The sequence below is a fragment of the Megalops cyprinoides genome, chromosome 19 (assembly GCF_013368585.1).
Source record: "Megalops cyprinoides isolate fMegCyp1 chromosome 19, fMegCyp1.pri, whole genome shotgun sequence".
NCBI lineage: Eukaryota > Metazoa > Chordata > Actinopteri > Elopiformes > Megalopidae > Megalops > Megalops cyprinoides.
The window spans coordinates 4451440-4472084 of record NC_050601.1 but is presented as its reverse complement, the minus strand read 5'-3'; the positions used below and the strand labels follow the sequence as shown (position 1 = coordinate 4472084).

General features: G+C 51.4%; 1 protein-coding gene across 1 annotated transcript in view; it reads left to right on the top strand.

The window, feature by feature from the left end:
- glis2b (GLIS family zinc finger 2b) overlaps positions 1-20645 on the top strand; it is a 34888-nt gene that overhangs the window by 10885 nt on the left and 3358 nt on the right. The window contains 2 exon segments of the mRNA XM_036553203.1: positions 19053-19279; positions 19872-20011. Of these exon segments, the coding sequence (XP_036409096.1) occupies positions 19090-19279; positions 19872-20011 (330 nt within the window). The 5' untranslated portion in view covers positions 19053-19089.

The following is a 20645-nucleotide window of genomic DNA, read 5'->3' as shown; positions in this document are numbered from 1 at the left end:
GAGTGCAGACAGAGAGAGAGAGAGAGAGAGAGTGACAGGGAGAGAGAGAAAGAGAGAGAGAGGGGGCCAAGGAGAGAGAGAGAGAGAGAGAGGGAGAGAGTGACAGGGTGAGAGAGAGAGGGAGAGAGAGAGAGACAGGGTGAGAGGGAGAGAGAGAGAAAGAGAGAGAGAGAGTGACAGGGAGAGAGAGAGAGGGGGAGAGAGAGAGAAAGAGAGAGAGAGGGCCGCAGTGTTGACCTTGTCTGGCTGCCAGGCATTGGGGGGAGACATGGCTGGCCGTGGGAGGTGGGGGTGGGGGAGACTACAGGCAGTTAAGTGAGCAGAACCACTGGAGGAAAGAGAAGGAGGCAGAAAGAGAGAGAGGGAGAGGAAGACTGACAGAGGGGTGGTGGTCGCGCCGGCGTCGCCTTTAATTCCCCGCTCTCACGTTAACCCCGTCCTCCCTCCCTCCCGAGTCACGCCAGGCTCGGGTTTGTCCGCTAATGGCTCTCGGCTGTTTTGCATTTTGCATTTTGGCTACTTCCCGTTTTGTGTTTTTTTTTTCATTTTTCTGCTTTAGTTTGTTTCCCTTTATTTTCCCGTCCCAACGCGGGTGTGTTACTGTTTTCGGGAACAGAACCCCGCCCCCATCCCCCGGCCTGACGCAGCTCCCTCTCTGAGGCTCCTGCGGGTCAGCTGGTTTCTCACCCGGGCCCTCCAATCCAGCCCCGCTGCGGAACAGGTGTTCCTCTCTAATCCGGCACAAGGGCTCAGCTTGGGCATGGCCTCTGAAGAGCTCTGTGCAGGAGCTAAAACTGGACAATCTGGGCACCACCAGCAGCACAACCACACTGAGGGTCACGGTTTTGGCTTGGAGCCACAGCGCTGCAAACCTGATTCTCATCCACCATATGTATATTTGTACATTACTTGGCTGTGAGATCCTTATTTAGAAAAAAATGTTAGTATTGGTCTTGTTGATACTGATTAACCCCGAGGGAAACTGAAGATAGTGCTAGCACCAGGAAGGTTGCAGGCTCCAGTCCCAAATGTGACACCGCTGTGACACCCTTAAGGAAGGTGCTAAATCTGAAACCTTGCTGTGCATATCCAGCTGTATCTCTAAGCAGAAGCTGTTTAAGCTGCTCTGGATGAGGGAGCCTGCCAAGGAAACCAATAAAAATGCCAATAATGACGACGACACATCGTCCAGACCCAGGAAACGGGACTGGGGAGAAAGACGGACACAGGCGAGAGGAGAGAATGAAAGAGGCAGATCTGTGATGCCTCCATTTCACCAGCTGTACTGAGCAGGCCTGACCTTGCATAGTGCCTTGTTGCAGTGTTTATGAAGCATAGTCAGTATGTGTGTGTATTTGTATGTCTGTGAGAGAGCGTATGTGTGTGAGTGTGTGAGAGAGAGAGTGTATGTGTGAGTGTGTGTGTGAGAGAGTGTGTATGCGAGAGAGTGTGTTTGTGAGTGTGTGAAAGAGTATGAGAGTGTGTGTGAGAACGTGTGACAGAGTGTATGTGTGAGTGTGTGTGTGGGTGTGAGAAAGAGGGGGTGTGTGTGAGAGAGTGTGTATGCGAGAGAGTGTGTTTGTGAGTGTGAGAGAGTATGAGATTGTGTGTGAGAACGTGTGACAGAGAGTGTGTGAGAGTGTGTGTAAGAACGTGTGACAGAGAGAGTGTGTATGCGAGAGTGTGTTTGTGAGTGTGTGAGAGTGTGTGTGAGAACGTGTGACAGAGAGAGTGTGTGTGTATGCAGCTGTTTTTACACGTGTGTGCTGCTCTGCTTTCTCCACCTCCCCCCCAAACTCCCCCCTCCCGCCCCCTGTGTGTAGATAGCACCTGCAAATCTAAGCCCCTTCCAACTCCCACTCCCCTTAGCAAAAAAAGAGGAAACTCGCATGCGAGTGTTTTTCCAGCAGGGGTGCATGAGGAGTGTGCAGGGGCTCACTGAGGAGGCGCAGACCAGCTCGGCCTCCCTGTGTGCTATTCGTCAGGGTCAGGCCTCTCAGGGACCTATTTAAAACCTGCACCCTGCCGCCTCGGCTGTGCCAATAGAGTCTGCATAATCTCAGCGCGGATATTTACAGCGTCACAGATATTTACCTAGGCACTGAGCGTTTTATCTGTGCGGTTTCAGAGAGGAAGTGTGAGCCGGGGGGGTGTTCCGCTCGGTCTGAAAGGTATCGACCCCCCGAGGGCTCGCCGGCATGCCTGTGCTGACATATTTACATGCGCGATATACGCGGTATACGCGCTCTCTCTCTGGCGGCGTTTCCTTTACGAGCGCAGCATCGCGGGTGAGCGGGTGGTGAGGCAGCGGGGTGGGTTTTCCGACCAGCGGCTGAGCGGCGGGCTGGGAACGTCACCGCCATGCCGTCGGTTAACATCCCTCGGCCCAAGTGCTTTTGGCTTGACGGGGTCACGTGCGCCAACTTTATTAAGAAGCCGCGTTACGCCAGCTCTACCAGTACCGTCTGAGGGCCCTTTCTCACCCCGCTGCAGCTGCCCCTCCCTCCCGTCCCCCCACTCCCCCGCCCCCCCCCCCCCCCTCCCGTGGCGGGAGGCCAGCAGACGCCCCTGCACTGCCAGCACCCTCCAGGCCCTGAGATTGCAAGCTGGAGTCTGCCGATTGCATCACTGCCTGTGGGGGGAGGCCGGGGGGGAGAAGTCTGAGAGAGGGAGCCAGAGGGAGGCACAGAGAGAGAGAGAGAGGGGGAGAGAGAGAGAGAGGGGGGGAGAGAGAGAGAGAGAGAGAGAGAGGGGGGGGGGGGGGGGAAGAGGCACAGAGAGAGAGAGAGAGAGAGAGGGAGGAGGAGAGAGAGAGAGAGAGGGGGGGAGAGAGAGAGAGAGAGAGAGGGGGGAGAGAGAGAGGGGGGGGAGAGAGAGAGAGAGAGGGAGGGAGAGAGAATGGGGGAGAGAGAGGGACGGAGAGAGAGAGATGGAGAGAGAGAGAGAGAGGGAGGGAGAGAGAATGGGGGAGAGAGAGGGACGGAGAGAGAGAGATGGAGAGAAAGAAGGAGGGAAAGAGAGGGGGAAAGAGAGGGGGAGGAAGAGAGAGAGGCAAAGAGGGAGAGAGAGGAAGAGAGAGGTGGAAGGAGCCAGGGATGGAGAGAGGAAGAGAGGGGGATGGAAGTAGGCAGGGTGGGATGGAAGGAGCCAGGAAGGGAGGCGGGGGGAGAGAGACGGAGAGAGATGAGCAGAGAAAGGGAGAGAAGGCGGAACTGTTGCGTTGGTGTGAGTTTGCAGAGGAAGAGGCAGAGAGACACTGGACAGGGGGATGTGTGTGATTGTCTCTGATAGTGGAACGGTCATAGCTGTTCTCTCAGCAAACTGAGATGCCTGAGATACACTTCCCTTCGCTGCTGCTGTTCTCACTGATCTGAACCATCAATGCACCGGCTGCAGGAAACCTCCACACTCCGCGTGCTGAAATGTAAAATACAGTCAAAAAGCAACGTTACAATCATGTCGTGTACTGTACAAAATACACGACATTTCATTTTCAAACACCATGTTGAATTGCGTGCTAACAAATGGTAGTATATGATGGATTTTGCAGTGTTTGCTGCATATGATGATGTGTATTAAGTATGTATCGCCTATATGGTGGATTAGCCATGATACCAGCTTGTGTCTGGTGAGGTTTGGTCCACCCGGGGAAATGAACTGTGACTGGAGCTCAGAGACCTGCTGGCCTGTGTGTTTCCACATGTGAGAGCAGAGAGGACATTATCACTGTGAGAGCAGAGAGGACATTATCACTGTGAGAGCAGGGAGTTTATCACAGTGAGAGCAGGGAGTTTATCACAGTGAGAGCAGAGAGGAGTTTATCACTGTGAGAGCAGGGAGGAGTTTATCACTGTGAGAGCAGAGAGGAGTTTATCACTGTGAGAGCAGGGAGGAGTTTATCACTGTGAGAGCAGAGTGGAGTTTATTACTGTGAGAGCAGGGAGGAGTTTATCACAGTGAGAGCAGAGAGGACATTATCACTGTGAGAGCAGAGAGGAGTTTATCACTGTGAGAGCAGGGAGGAGTTTATCACTGTGAGAGCAGAGAGTTTATCACATTGAGAGCAGGGAGGAGTTTATCACTGTGAGAGCAGGGAGGAGTTTATCACTGTGAGAGCAGGGAGGAGTTTATCACTGTGAGAGCAGAGAGGAGTTTATCACAGTGAAACAGAGAGGACATTATCACTGTGAGAGCAGGGAGGAGTTTATCACTGTGAGAGCAGGGAGGAGTTTATCACTGTGAGAGCAGAGAGGACATTATCACTGTGAGAGCAGGGAGTTTATCACAGTGAGAGCAGGGAGTTTATCACAGTGAGAGCAGGGAGGAGTTTATCACTGTGAGAGCAGAGAGGAGTTTATCACAGTGAAACAGAGAGGACATTATCACTGTGAGAGCAGGGAGGAGTTTATCACTGTGAAACAGAGAGGACATTATCACTGTGAGAGCAGGGAGGAGTTTATCACTGTGAGAGCAGAGAGGAGTTTATCACAGTGAAACAGAGAGGACATTATCACTGTGAGAGCAGGGAGGAGTTTATCACTGTGAGAGCAGGGAGGAGTTTATCACTGTGAGAGCAGGGAGGAGTTTATCACTGTGGGAGCAGAGAGGACATTATCACTGTGAGAGCAGAGAGGACATTATCACTGTGAGAGCAGGGAGGACATTATCACTGTGAGAGCAGAGAGGACATTATCACTGTGAGAGCAGGGAGGACATTATCACTGTGAGAGCAGAGAGGACATTATCACTGTGAGAGCAGGGAGGACATTATCACTGTGAGAGCAGAGAGTTTATCACTGTGAGAGCAGGGAGGAGTTTATCACTGTGAGAGCAGAGAGGAGTTTATCACTGTGAGAGCAGAGAGGACATTATCACTGTGAGAGCAGGGAGTTTATCACAGTGAGAGCAGGGAGTTTATCACTGTGAGAGCAGGGAGGAGTTTATCACAGTGAGAGCAGGGAGGACATTATCACTGTGAGAGCAGGGAGTTTATCACTGTGAGAGCAGGGAGGAGTTTATCACTGTGAGAGCAGGGAGGACATTATCACTGTGAGAGCAGGGAGTTTATCACTGTGAGAGCAGGGAGGAGTTTATCACTGTGAGAGCAGGGAGGACATTATCACTGTGAGAGCAGGGAGGAGTTTATCACTGTGAAACAGAGAGGACATTATCACTGTGAAAGCAGAGAGGAGTTTAACACACTCATAGACACAGTCAGATTATTCAGCACACAGCTATAAAACAGTGCAGTATAAATGCTAGCTGCTTGGGAGAACTTTCCTATCCGTCACGACAAAATACAACCCCCCCCCCCCCCCCCCCCCACCCCCTGCCTTCTTTCAGTCTCTCCCTCCTTCACTCTTCCTTGGTCCCTCCCTACCCCCTCTCTGTCTCTCTCTACCTCCCTCTCTACCTCTGTGTCTTTCCTTTTCTATATCTCTCCCCCCCTCCATACATTTCTCCTCCCTTCACTGCACTGCCCCCCCCCCCCCCCCCCCCCCCCACCCCTTGGCTGAGAGTGGATTAGCAGTGGCGGTGTCCCGGGTCCCTCAGCGATGGAGCTCAGGGTTTGAATCCTTGCTCTGCCATTGGGCGAGCCCTGTCTTTACCCCAGCCGGCTCGGCGGGAGCACCAGCTGTGAGCGCGTACACATTGCAGACGGGACAGAAAATCACCGCAATGCCACCGAAAGCCCGCAGTCCCTGCGCACAGCAGAGACGCGCTGAGCCTCTGCAGACCGCCAGCACACTCAACAAGCTCTGCAGCTCCAGCAAGACACACGCATTTATAACGTTTAAACATGGCGTGAAAGAGTTTGTAAGCCTGTCTGTTAGGTGAGAAATAATAAGCAGTAGGGGCTGGTTGCGGAAATGATGTTATATAATAATGTATTAATAAGATGAAGGAGGCTGGTGCACAGCTGTGTAATGTGAACCGGTGTGGCTGTGTCTTAGCCCTGCCCCGGGGGGTTAAGTCAGGCCACTCTGTTTCGTAATCTCAGTCTGGCTTTGTCTGTCATAAGCCAGGGGGCAGGAGTGTGAATACGATGGTGTGTTTCCCAGCACAGTGCTGACACACACGCACGCACACATGCACGCACGCATACACACGCACGCATGCACGCACAAACACACACACACACACGCACGCATATACACACACATGCGCACATACGCGTGGGCACGCATACACAATCACACACACACATGCACAGACATATACAAACACACACATTCACACACACGCACACACACAGTGCATGTGTGATATCTGCTCTGCTAAAACCCTGATTTGCATCCAAGTCACTGTTAATCTGTCACCATCCGCCCTGGACTTCAGAATCAAGGACTGGCTAATGACTGCGAACTGAAATCCCATTCATTCCAGCCTGCCCTGTGTGTTGGGCTCTGCTTTTGTTTTTAAGAAGGAATAATTGCTAATAACCTTTAATGCCAGGTTTAGCAACTATATACATATAAAACAGTTCCAACTTCCAGCTGTTAACATGTCCGAAAGTGTCTTTGCATACATGTGTGAGTGCATGTGCGTATATGTGCGTGTGTGCTTGTGCGTGTTGGTGTGTGTGTGTGTGTGTAGGTGTGTATAGGTATGTCTAGCTGTAACAGTATGTGTTGTACCACTGTAAGCCCCTCTCCCACTGGGCTGGTTTGTCCCAGGTAGTGTTCTCTTTCCACAACAAAACCGCAGCCCGGCTCTCCGCCTCTCTCCCTTCTGCCTGGAATTCCTTGGTGTCTGTGATTTCTGGCCGGGGGCCACGGGCAGCGATGTACGAAGCTTCCTGTTGCAGCACCACCCATTTCGCTCTCTCCCTCTCTCCCTCTCTCCCTCTCTTCCTCTCTCCCTCCCTCTCTCCCTCTGCTTTTTCAGAGCTTACTCACTACCAACAGGTGTCCACTCTGAGGTGTCCGGCCTCTGCTGTGTCATAGCAGAACTGTCAGAGGTGCTGTCTGTCCCTCTCTCTCTCTTTCTCTCTGCCTGTATGTTGAAAGGCCAGAAAATTAGGAATTTGACTTATTTTTCTTTGTTTTCCCCCAGTTTTTTTTTTTTTTGTAAGGCTGTTAAGGACTTTCACTTTTAAAGAAAGATAAGGAGGAAGAGGTGAAAAGAGGTGTCCGTGGAGTAAGACAAAATGAAAAAAAAAAGACAGAGAAGGGAGGGATAGAGAGGCAGCAGGGGAGAAAAGAAAGAGTGCAAGGCCAGGAAGGAGAGCTAATGAAAAAGAGAGAGGGAGGGAAAAGCAGAGATGAAGGCAGGGAGGGAGAGGACGGGAACAACAGTAGGGGGTGTCAGAGAGTGGAGGGCCAGGAAGAGAAAACCACAGAGAAAGAGAGAGGCGGAGGGAGGGAGAGGCAGTGGGACTGAGAGAGACAGAGGAAGGGAGAGGGCTAAATAATAGCTAAATAATTACATCTAATGGGATACTTTTTAGTTCGACTGGATTTGTTAATGTTGAAGTGTTGTATTGTTCTTTGTATATTTCTCTTGTGTACATGGCTTTTGCAATACATGGTAACTAACATGGTGAACTTTGAACTTGAATTTTAGAGAGGGAGAGAGTAAGGGAGAGAGAGGGAGGTAGAGGTAGTGAGAGAGAGAGGGAGAGAGAGAAAGAGTGAGGGAGAGAGAGAGTGTGAGAGAGAGAGAGAGAGTGAAAGAGGGAGAAAGGGAGAGAGAGAGGAAGGGAGTGAGGGAGAGGGAGGGAGAGAGAGAGAGGGAGGGAGAGGGAGTGAGAGAGAGAAAGAGAGGAGAAAGGGAGAGAGAGAGGAAGGGAGTGAGGGTGAGAGAGGGAGAGAGGCCCATTGGAGGCGGAGTGGAAACTGAGGTTTCCTGTCTGAGGAGGTGGCTGGCTGAGGCGGACAGAGGCAGGAAAAAATCTCTCTGCTCAGGGTGTGTGTGTGGTACACCGGGGGGGTGGGGGGTCCGTCCAGGCTGCGGTTTGGGTGTGTACGTGTCGGGTGGAGGGGGGTCAGGCAGTCAGGGGCTCCGCACTCAGCCTGGAGGGAGGTCAAAGGAGGAGAGAGAGAGGGGAGAGGGAAAGAAAGAGTGTGGGGAGAGAGAGAGAAAGAGAGTGTGAAACTTTGACTTCAGAGGAAAAAAAGGTAATTCACCAGACAACCACAAATGCGGCGTATAAAACATTCAACATACCAAATCCCATCACCTTCCCCTGCTTACCCAAAACCCTGTGGCTCAGACACCCTTCCCTCCCCTTGGTGGCCCGGCCAGAGGTGTGCCAACTTTCACTGAATGTTGCACGGCAAATTACCATGGGGATTCAGCAGTGCGAACTGGTGCCAGGTTGGTAATGATCAGCACCATCCCTCCACAAGGCATCAGAGATAGCAGCTACCTCCATCTATACAGCCTGGAGAGAGAGAGGGAGAGAGAAAGGGAGAGGGAGAGAGAAAAAGGGAGAGGGAGTGAGAAAGAGGGAGAGAGAGAAAGGGAGAAGGAGAGAGAGAAAGAGAGAGAGAGAGAGAGAGAAAGGGAGGGGGAGAGAGGGAGAGAGAGGGACAACTTTTAAAAGCTCTTAATTTAACAGCTGCCATGTCAATTGGACAAAAGAAAGAGCAAACACATCAACACAAAACAACAAAAACCCCTCACATAAATACTACTATGAATATCACGGCAAAATAAAAAAAATCATTTTAATCACACGTTGCCACCTAGCTTAACAGCTTCCATGGAAAAAAATCTTTAAAAAGTTTGAAACAGAGCAGGCACGAGAGAGAGAGAGAGAAAGGGAGAGGGAGAGGGAGAGGGCGAGAGGGAGAGGGAGAGGGAGAGGGAGAGGGAGAGGGAGGTATTGCAGCATATGCACAATGGGCTGAATTCATACCAGCGTGTGTTTTTTCCCGCTGTGTGAGAAGTCAGTGAGTTCATTTTGGGATGTAAAGGCATAAAGCAGGCCGAGCCCAGGCCTGGATTAGAGTGCGGCGGCGAGGGTGTGCGCCGGAGGCTCCCTCTGTGCTCCCGGTCGCCGCTACGGGACCGCGATCGGACGGCATGCCGTTTAATCGCGTGTTAATGAGGGCCTGTGGCGGGAAGGGAGCCAGCCCTGCGGCACCTTACAGGCGAGGGGGGGTCCCGCTGTTTGACAAAGACACGCCTGGGCGAAACGGGGGGGTGTCGTGTTTCTCCTGAGATTGAAACGGGGGGTGTCGCGTTTCTCCCGAGATCGAAACGGGGGGTGTCGCGTTTCTCCCGAGATCGGCTCGGCGTCCGCCGGGGTCAGCCTCTGCCCGGGGGCGGGGTCAGAGACAGGAGGCGGAGCGTCCTGATAGGTGGAGACAAAACAAAAAAGGTCTGGGCCAGGGTCCGGGCTGGGTGTTCCCACACCCCCCAGCCCCCACCCCACCGCATGTGTTAAGGAGAAGCAGCAAACATGTGGTTAGCTCTCCGGAAATTCCTCCAGTCCAAACACGCCATGGTGGGCAGTGTGGAGCTGAGGACGCAGTGGCAGCAGTCCTGTGTGTGCGTGTGACAGGGAGGGGGTGGAGGGGAGGGGGGCAGGCTCGCACCCTCCCGTCAGAACAAACAGAACAGCACTACAGTGTCTGTTCTCCTTATCTGGGGCTACTTGTACCTTTCCGCACACCCAGTAACCCAGTTTGGGACAGCCCTGGTGTTTACCACAGCGATGCCCGAGCCAGGATTCGAACCCATGACCCTGGGGTGTCTTCCTTACTTCATATGTTTCAGGTTGATGATGTGTGTGGCACAGGGGTCTGAAGGAGGCCAAACACACATGTATGTTCAGTGTCAGGATTTCTCTGTGACAAAGTGCAGAGTGTGTGCATTCTTGTGCATTCTTTGTGCGTGTGGTAGTGACAGACTGTATTTATGTGTTGGTGTGCGTGTGAGGGAGACAGTATTTATGTGTTGGTATGCACATGCTTGCGTGTAACGGAGACTGTGGTTATTTGCTGGCTTGTGCGAGAGAGAACGAGAGACTGAATTTGTGTGTGTATGTGAGTGAGAGAGAGAGAGAGAGAGAGAGAGAGAGAGAAATGGAGAAACTGTATTTGGGTGTGAGTGAGAGAAACAGAGGGAGAGAGAGGCTGTATCTGTGTGTTTGTGTGTGTGTGAGAGAGAGAGAGGGCGAAGAAGAGAGGCCATGTTTGTGTTTGTGTGTGCATGAAAGAGAGAGAGAGAGAGAGAGAGAGAGGCTATATTTGTGTGTGTGTGTTTGTGCAGCGCTACCCTGAGGGCCCCTTGCTCTAGCCAGGTGTGGTAAAGCAGGATAATCCCCTTAAATCCGTGGGGGTCAGAGGTCGCGCCCCTCCCTGTTACCCCTGCTTCCCACCTGGCCCCCATCCACCACCCACCCGGGACAGGAGCCAGGAGGTCAGCCTCTCGGCGGCCGTGGAGGGCCTCAGTTGTGACCGATCACACAGGCAGCCGGCGCCATTGTGTGCCGGCGGTGTCCGGTTCCACTTTTTCACAGCATTAGTCGGGCGAGACAGAAATGAATTTTGCATGGGCAACGCGCAGCCGTTTGACTTGGCTCACGAGGGGGCCGATCCAGGAGCTTTTATTTATTTATTAAGTGATGTGTACCAGCAATCCTCTAACACAGGGGAGCTGGAAGTAGTCCGTTCTGGACTCTGGAAGGCCAGAGAGACGGGCGGTGCCTGAGTGGAATGAGAATCTGAAGTCCTGCATTATGTGTCTCAGACCCAGGGTTGAGCTCTCAAACGCAGGGATAAGTGATCATAGGGTGAGGGGGGCACTTCCAGGGCGAACCTTATAGAGCTGGGTACATGGGGGCCCCTCCTAGATCAGGGTTGAGGGTTTGGGGACTACAGGAATGTGGACTGAGGAATTCCATATGAGGGACGTTCCCGCTCGGAGATAAATCTTTCCCCCATCTCAGCCAGGATTAAGACACAGGAGACCCCCTCTCCACACACACCTGGCAGGGATGGGAACCTCGAGTCAGTGGGGGGGATGCGAGGGAACGGGGTGACCCATGGTAACCCCTCTCCTGCAGACGCCCCCTCCCCAAGGGCCGGATTAGGATAAATATTCGGTTTCACAGTGGAGAGGGGCACATGAACCAGAGCGCATATGCATATGCATGCACACAGACACAAACATATTGCATATGCATGCACACCAACACACAGGTACATATGCATGCACACAGACACAAACACATGCACATGCATGCACATGCACAGACACACACACACATGCGAAAGTGCTTGCACACAGATACATTCACATGCTCATTCATGCACATGTACAGACACACCCGCGCTTGTATGCACAGATGCGTGTACACACACACACACACACACACACACACACAGACATATATGAATACAGAGGCACACGTACACATGCAAGATGCTACAGACTCTGCTTGAGGTAGCCTCTAAGACTCAGTAATATTGTTACTGTCGCGCATCTAAACGAGACGTTGTGATGTCAGACAGGGTGTGGCCCCTTTTGAGGGAACACAGAGAGGGAAACCGGAGAGCCGATAAAACAGGCACCCTCCCTTCCAGCCCCAACCCCCCCCACCCCGCCCCTCCAGCTTCCCCCACCCAGAGCTGGCCTTCCACCTCACCTCTGTGAGAGTCACAATGGAGGCACAGACGTCTCATTCAGCCCCTGCTGGCCCGGCCCGGCTGCCCCAGCCTGTGTTTACTCTGCTGGAGGTGGGAGACAAAGCAGCCTTTCAAAGACAAACCTGACCCCACAGCAAGGGGAGGAAGTCTGCATGGGGGCAGACGAACACCGCCCCCCCCCCCCCCCCCCCCCCAAAACTTCACATTCACACGCCACCGCTCACCCCCAAGGAGACAGAGCCGGAAGTGTGCCGGGCCACACCCCGAATCCGCGGGCGGTCCCGCGGCTCCCGATGGTATCTGCATATCTCACGGTATTTATTAACGTTAACGATTAATGACCAGGGGGCGGGCTCGGTTCACCGGGGGGGGGGGGGGGGGGGAGTGTGGAGAGGGAGGGAAGGACAGGGTGAGAGGAGACGAGAAGAAAGAGGGAGGAGAGCAGGAGGGAAGCAGAGGTGGAGAGAGATAAGGTGAGGTGGACAGGGAGAGGGAGAGAAGGGGAGCGGGACAAAGCAGGAGAATAAGAGAGGTGGAGAGAGTGGGAGAGAGAAAGAGGGAGAGGGAGGGAGAGGTGGAGAGAGTGGGAGGGAGAGGGAGGGAGAGGTGGAAAGAGTGGGAGAGAGAAAGGGTGAGAGGTGGATAAGGAGGCCATCGTGGGAATGACAGATTGCACAGAGCTGGGGTCAGAGGTTCGAGAGGGTGTGCTGCCTGTATTTGCCTCTGATATGAACTGGATCGGCCATGAGGTATACAAGTCACTCTAGATAAGGGTGTCAGCTAAGCAAATATGTAATGCAATTATTAGGTGATACAGACAGCCATTCACTTCTGTTTATGTTGGACAGTAAGTTTGAAAGTAAGAATCTTAAGTCACTAGGGTGCGTCCTAAAATTATTTTTGTAAAGTGGAGCATGATGGGGGTTGGGGGGGGGGGGGGGGGGGGGGGCTGGGGGGGGAGTGGGAATGCTGCTTTGAAGTGAAGTGTGTTCAGTTGGCATACCTGTAAAAATATTGATATTCATTATCAACATCTTCTGTACATGCAAAACGGCATTGCAAGATACAGGCTAAGTTGATGTGATAGGTGAAAACAAAGGATTGTGCCGAGTGGTGTGCTGATAGGTAGCGTTGTGCATTTTTTGCCATAAGGTTTCTCCCCAGCGATATTGCCATCTTCCCACTCATTGCAATCCCTAATTCGGTAAGGGGGAAGAGTAGAAAGACAAGCAGGGACACTGCTGGTCTCTGTGGCTGTGAAGGAGAGGTGCTAAACATTCTTTAAGACTGCTGGGTAGGCACACCAATGTTTTATTCACTGGTGTTAAATATTCCATTTAATAATAAATGTCTGTGGCAGTCAGGGAGAATGAGGCTCCTCGTTTACAGCAAAGCAACACCAACTTGCTTTTTTCAACAAGTAGTTCTGCTAGCTTCTGCTAGCTTGCAACTAGCAATGACGAGCATCAATCCAGCTAAGTAGCTTTAGCTATCTTGTAATGATAATCATCATTCACAGTCCCCTGGGATTAGCCTAAAACAGAAGGGAAATAAATGTTAGCAATGATCTTAGGTATCTAGCTAGCCAGCCCATATTCTCTTTAACATGCAGCTCGGTTTTCAATGCGGGCTGGATGACATCACCAGGAAGAGCTTGGTAGGAGTAATCCCAGGGTCACTGTTGGACCCATCTTTTAGTGATGTGGTAATGTCATTGTGGTGTGGACCGAGTAACTCAGGTTTGGTTCCCAACTTCATCACATAAGTTCTTAGACTCTCCGAAAAGCCCCCGCTCGCCACAGTGGTGTTAGAGGGGGATACGCCCATGTGGGTCAGGGGCAGTGAGGACAGGCTCGGTTAGGGGGGATGGTAATGTAGCCTCCCCCCCCCCCTCGTCAGGTGGGGTGACGTTGGTAGAGAGATGCTTTGCGGCGGTGCTTTCCAGGCCGGGCTATTAGGCCTGGCCTCTAAAGCGATGCAATGACGTCCCTGCGGCGGGGAACCGGGAGGCCCAGGGTTCAGTTCCCAGCTCCGGCAGAACAGCCCTCCTCCTCCTCATTAACCGCCACCGGCCGCAGAATTTCCCCTGAACGCGAAACCACAGAGCCGGGGGTTTGCAGGCGTGTGTTTCAGCTGCCCGGCGGAAAAAACGAGCACAATCATGCTGCAACCGGGAAACCGCAGCGCCAAAGCCATCGAAGTTAGCTCCTCGCTAAGACGGCTAGCCTGCGGCTAACGGTGACTCACGCTAGTTTTCCGGTTTGCTCGCTGCACATGTAGAAATGGGAAGGTCCCACCATGCCAGTGGTGAACCTCATAATCTTTCTTACACCAGAGTGCAATGAAAATATCAGCACATGCTGCTTCCCTTCTGGAAAGCAAGAGTTCCCACACGCACAGCCGCATTCCAACAAAACGTCTTCATTGTCGCTGGCAAACAAAACCAACGTTCCTATTGGTCAGAAAAGGACCTCGGTATGAAGCCTTTTTCTTCCAATCTTCTTCTGGTTGTAGTGAAACAGGGTGCAGTAAAGAGCTGTATTAAGAGTGGATAGGTGCTCAGTGATACCTGTGTGTCTCAGCACCACTCTCAGGCTCTGCTTGGTCTGCGTGTACATATCCCATCCAGCTAGCCAGCCGATTTGTTATCCTTAACCTCCAACCCACCCCCCCCCTCCCATTCCTCTTTTCAGAGTGGTGTAACATTCCAGCAAAGTTTCCAGCAGTTAAGAGTGTACCACAGCTGAGTTGTCTCGGGAACTGGGGGGGTGAGTGAGTGTGGGAGGGGGCGAGGAGATGAGGGGACGAGGTGCACGGGGGGGGGGGGGGGGGGGGGATGCTGATTAAGAAAGGAGAAGAGATGATTTATCGCAGATGTTGTGGAAGTAATTGTGTACACATGGATGGATGCTACATGCGGAGGGGCTTTTAGACTCAGCCCTGGAGATGCCGCTTTAGCTGTGTGCGCACGGCGATCATGGCGTAGGAGATGCAGGAAGTTTGTGGCTAAAGGCGTGAACAGGAGAGGGGGTGCCGGTGATATCACTGGTTACTGTTACTAATCTTCAAAGACCTATAGTATGAAAAGAATTGTAATGTGGTGGGTTCAACTGGCAGAGAAAGCCAATCATTTGCTAAGTTCTTATCGTGGCATGCCTATCTTACACCCCCCATGGAGTTAAACGTGTATAAATGTTTTAAAGTGATGGCGTGACCTGACTGCTTCAGGGCCTTCTCAAAGCAGGGCCAGGCTGCTGCAGGTTAGTGACCTGCTGATTAACTCACCTGCTGACCGAACCATGCGGCTGTGTCTCTGCAGCCTTGAGTGTCCGCGCACAGCATAACCATCTGCAGATGGTGTGCCTCTGTGAGCTTTGTGTGCAGAAATGTGGTTGTATGATCTATCTCTGTGTGTTTGTATGTGTAGTTTGAAAAGTTTTGGCTGTTGTGTTCTGTGTGTGTGTGTGTGTGTGTGATCTGAGAGGTTTTAGCTGTTGTCTACTGTGTGTGTGTATGTGTGTGTGTGTGTGTATGTGTGTGTGTGTGTGTGTGTGTGTGTGCGCGTGTGTGTGTGATTTGAGAGGTTTTAGCTCTTGTGTACTGTGTGTGTGTGTGTGTGTGTGTGTGTGTGTGTGTGATTTGAGAGGTTTTAGCTGTTGTGTACTGTGTGTGTGTGTGTGTGTGTGTGATTTGAGAGGTTTTAGCTGTTGTGTACTGTGTGTGTGTGTGTGTGTGTGTGTGTGTGTGTGTGCAAGCACGCATATGCGTTTGTGTGTGTGTGTATGTATGATTTGAGAAGATCTGGCTGTTGTGTGCTGTATGCTGTTGGAGACACACAGTGCTGTGGTATAGTGGTTAAGGTTACACATCTGATTTCCCATGTGGGAGACAGTACCATGGCACCCAAGAGCAAGGTGCTTAACTTAAATTTTGCCTGTAAATATGCAGCTGTGTAAGCAGCAGTAAATAACCCAGGAAGTGTGCAGCTGGAGGTGATGGGGCTGTGTGCAGGCTTGCCTCATAATGTAGCCATTACAGATTTTACGCACTGACTGATCACTTAAATAAATACTCCACTCTGAATGTTTCTTCCTGTTCTTACTATTGATACACTCTCATAAAAAAGATCAATTTTGAAATCAATATTTACCAATGATGATGGTTTTTCTTAACTTGCATTTTTGATAGAGCCTCATGATCGATGAAAAATATTGCTACATTTACATTCATTCATTTGGCAGACACTTTTATCCAAAGAAGTGAAGTAGACTACAACACAAGCAAAAAGCCATAAGGAGTCAGCTAGCTTCTGCCTTTCCTGAACATCGACCCATCTCCTAACGCTCACAGATGCTGTATGTAGGCTAACGTCTGATTTCAGAATACCTAACCTGTCAGTACTTCAGATCCTATTCATTTAGCATCGCGAAGATTAGCTACTAAATAAATCATGGACCGTGCTCCTCAGATTGGGTGTCTCTGAGCACACGGCCACATGCCTGGGAAGATAAGTTCTCCCTCGTTCCTCAAAGACGGCACACCGGGAGGGTAGAGTGATGCAGCTGGATGCATCTCGCAGCAACATTCGGCGAAAAGGGAAACGGGGGAATTTTTCCTTACAGTAACGGCTGTAACAGAATCCCCACAGTGTCAGCACCGGTGACTGAGAGCCCGTCCTTCTCAAAGCAGATGTGAGGGGGGTCGGTTCAGTGCCCCCCAGAGTCCGCCCCACAAAGCCTGAGTGCGCCGCACCTCCCCAGGAGCTGCGGGAAAACCGCCAGAGCCGGTCCTGTGACCGCACAGCAGCTAGCCTATGGAAGATAGCACTTTTTGCTAATTGCAATGTTCATTCCACTCCTATAAATACACCAGGTATGAGTCACCGCTGTGTTGCTTTTTCGACAGTCCTGGCAACTGCTTGGGCCGCTGCTTGTTTTCTGTTGAATCCGAGACACTAACTTGGCCCGTTTTTCATACAAATAAATTGTAGCTGTATGTATCGGGTGTAGGTGGAAATGTTTTAGCTGTATGCATTGGCGTGTAGTTGGAGATGTTGTAGCTGTATGCACTGGGGTGTAGTTGGAGATGTTGTAGCTGTATGCATTGGGGTGTAGTTAGAGATGATGTAGCTGTATGTATCGGGTGTTGTTTGGAAATGTTGTAACTGTATGCATTGGCGTGTAATTGGAGATGTTGTAGCTGTATGTATCGGGTGTACGTGGAAATGTTGTAGTTGTATGCATTGGCATGTAGCTGGAGATGTTGTAGCTGTATGCACTGGGGTGTAGTTGGAGATGGTGTAGCTATATGCATTGGCATGTAGCTGGAGATGTTGTAGCTGTATGCACTGGGGTGTAGTTGGAGATGGTGTAGCTGTATGTATTGGTGTGTAGTTGGAGATGTTGTAGCTGTATGCATTGGCGTGTAGTTGGAGATGTTGTAGCTGTATGCATTGGGGTGTAGTTGGAGATGTTGTAGCTGTATGCATTGGTGTGTAGTTGGAGATGTTGTAGCTGTATGCATTGGCGTGTAGTTGGAGATGTTGTAGCTGTATGCATTGGCATGTAGTTGGAGATGTTGTAGCTTTATGTATCAGGTGTAGGTGGAGATGTTGTAGCTGTATGTATCAGGTGTAGGTGGAGATGTTGTAGCTGTATGTATCAGGTGTAGGTGGAGATGTTGTAGCTGTATGTATCAGGTGTAGGTGGAGATGTTGTAGCTGTATGTATCAGGTGTAGGTGGAGATGTTGTAGCTGTATACATTGGCTTGAGAGATGTGTAATCGCAGATGTCCGTGGTGATTGTGTGCAGTGCTGCCCCTCGGGGGGTTAATGAACTCGGTGACCTCTCCCCAGCACCTCCCAGACACTGCACTCCTCATGTGGACCTGTGCCAGCCGCTCTCAAAGACAGCCATTCAGCAGACCTGTGTGTCAGCCGCAGTGTGTGTGTGTGTGTGTTTGTAGTGCATCTGGGAGTTTCTGTGTGTGTGTGTGTGTATGAGAGTGGGCCTCTTCAGTCTCTCTCTGTTCCCCTTTGATGTGCCGCGTCCCCATTGAACCCTGTGAGAGAATGCAGTATCCAGTCCTCCAGACTGAGGGGCCAGTGTGTAGAGTGAGTGAGAGTGTGTGTGTGTGTGTGTGTGTGTGTGTTGGGGGGTACAGGGTGTGTATGTGTGTTACTGTGTGTGTGTGACTGGGAGTGTGTGTGTGTGTGAGTGTGTGAGTATGTGAGTGTGTGAGAGTGTGTGTGTGACTGGGAGTGTGTGAGAGTATGTGAGTGTGTGAGAGTGTGTGTGTGTGTGTGTGACTGGGAGTGTGTGAGAGTGTGTGAGTGTGTGAGAGTATGTGAGTGTGAGAGTGTGTATGTGTGTGTGTGAGTGTGTGTGTGACTGGGAGTGTGTGAGAGTGTGTGAGTGTGTGAGAGTATGTGAGTGTGTGAGTGTGTGTGTGTGACTTGGAGTGTGTGAGAGTGTGTGAGTGTGTGAGAGTATGTGAGTGTGTGTGTGTGTGTGTGTATGTGTGACTGGGAGTGTGTGAGAGTGTGTGAGTGTGTGTGTGTGTGTGTGAGTGTGAGTGTGAGTGTGTGAGAGTGTGTCAGTGTGTGTGGCTGGGAGCAGCAGGTTGCTGAGGTCTGAGCAGGGTTGCGCAGTAGTGACTTGGGGCGGGGGAGGGGCAGAGTGCCCATCTGGTTTGGATTGTAGACATTCCTGTTACTGAGCGTGTGAGCAAAGGTCAGCAAAGGGGAGGAAGCATGCAGATAAGATGTGAGCGTGAAAGTTTGTGAGGACGTGTGTGTGTGTGTGTGTGTGTGTGTGTGTGTGTGTGCAGTGTGCGATGAAGCTTTTGTGTGTGTGTGTGCATGTGTTTGCAGTGTGCAGTGCGCGTGCACGCGGTGTGCGATGTGCACTTTCGCGTGTGTGTGGGCCTGCATACTCCTATAGGCAGTGTGTCCTCATTTGCAGATTGACCTTTGTTTCTTTGCTGGCGTGGTGCAGATCAGAGCCCTCTCAGCCCTGATTGTCTCCCTCATCACTGATGGCTCTTTATCCAGGGCATCTCTAAGCCTGCTGTCCCTGCAGAAGGCCAGGGCTTTGTATGGGTGGCTGTGTCCCAGGATGTCAATATGTGTATCTTCAGGCCTGCTTTTTTCTGTTGGATCTAGCAATACATATTAAAGCTTGAAACCCTAGATATTAAGAATAATTTTTAATATGCCAAATATGACAGTATGTCCTTTTTTCTCATCAGATGTGAGGAATTATGACACTTTTTTGTAAGTAATTCTAGAAAGATGTTACACCTCATCCAGGCCTATTTTAAAAATCCAAACTGGCCTTTATGCATAAATATAGCTGGATGTTTCTGTCTGTTTGGCAGTGTACCTCCTTCGCTGAGACCTGTAATTGGCTGTTTGACTGATGGGGGTGGTCTCTGATTGGCTGTGCTTGCAGGTGGGCACCGCCCAGGCCCGGGCCTTCTGCTGCAGCCATGCTGTCCCTGGACGAGCCGCTGGACCTGAAGCTCCCACGCGGGCGTGGCGGTGGGCGGGACCGGGTGGTCAGGACCCCACCTGCCCTCACCCCCTCCCCGCTGCACGCCAAGCGGGCACGGCAGCTGCGCATGGCGGATGACGGGACCGCGGTCATCGTGCCCGCCTCCCCAGCCTCGCCCCACACAGGTCAGCCCCACCCCACCGTCGCCATGGTGACATGCATGCTTTTTTTAATGATCTGGCAGGGCACTGCTACCATGCAGCTCTGGGAGAGGGCATCCGCACCGGCATCACTACTCCTAACCCTAACCCTAACCCCACACAGGTCAGCCCTGGGGGGTTGTGTCACAGCTTGCTGCTGTGACACAAACTCCACATATTACTTTACATTACATTACATCATTTAGCAGACACTCTTACCCAGAGCGACTTCCAAGTAGGTGCATCACCATGCTAAAAGTAGTTATTGAACTGTCGTATTTAATGATCGGGCAGGGCACTCTAGGCTCACCCTTACCGGCACACCCATACAGGCATCACTGGCCTGGGACAGGATGAGCACAGGGGAAGCTGGCCACCTCGCTCCATGTTTGAAAATCTAAGACTCGGTCTTAGGGTGTGACCAATCGCCATGCTGAAGGTTCCTCGTCCTGGCACATGCCTACTGGCCAGAGTGTGACTGTAACCCAGACCCCCTCTCCGCTGCCCTCAGAGTCAGGGGCAGGTACAGCGGGGGGGGGGGTTCTCTGACTGACGCCCCAGGTGTTCCCTTCTACAGGTGTACCTGTGGTCCCCCAGGAGAAGCCGGAGCCCCGGACCCCCCCGGCCATCGACCTCAGCATGTCCCCCTCTTCCCGCCACGCCCCATCGCCCCCGGAGCAGCCTAACGGGAATGGGGTGGCCCAGCTGCACTCTGGGGTGAGTACAGAGCATCGCCATCATTAGGAGTACAACTAATATTATTAGTTTGATTAACAGACATTACATTATCGTCATTTAGCAGAAGCTGTTATCCAGAGGTACTCACATAGGTTACAATTTTTATGTTATCCATTTATATTGCTGGATGTTTACTGAGGCAGTTGTGGATTAAGTACCTTGCCCAAAGGAATAGCAGCAGTGCCCCTGTGGGGAATCGAACCAGAAACTTTTTGGTTACGACCCCTGCTCCTTACCACTTTGCTACACTGCCTTGCTATATTCATAGTAATATTAATATTAGTGTTAGGATTAGTGTTACAACTAGAATTAACAGAAGTATAAGAACAACTTCTATTAATGTGCTAATGTAGCTAATAGCTAACAAATAGCTACTGCCAACGCTAGCATCTGTGTTAGTGCTGGAGTTGATATTGGAATCTGCGCTGCTAAAATAAGGTGCAATGAGGTGAAAATGGGCAAGAATGAGCTGTGAAATACCTTCAGCTACATTCAGCAGCATAAACACGACTCCGACTAGCTTCACGGAGGACGCATATCGGAAAATTATTGGGAGATGCCAAGATTTCAGATGACCAGCAGCTCAGTAAAACCTTGATTAATGAAATGCATT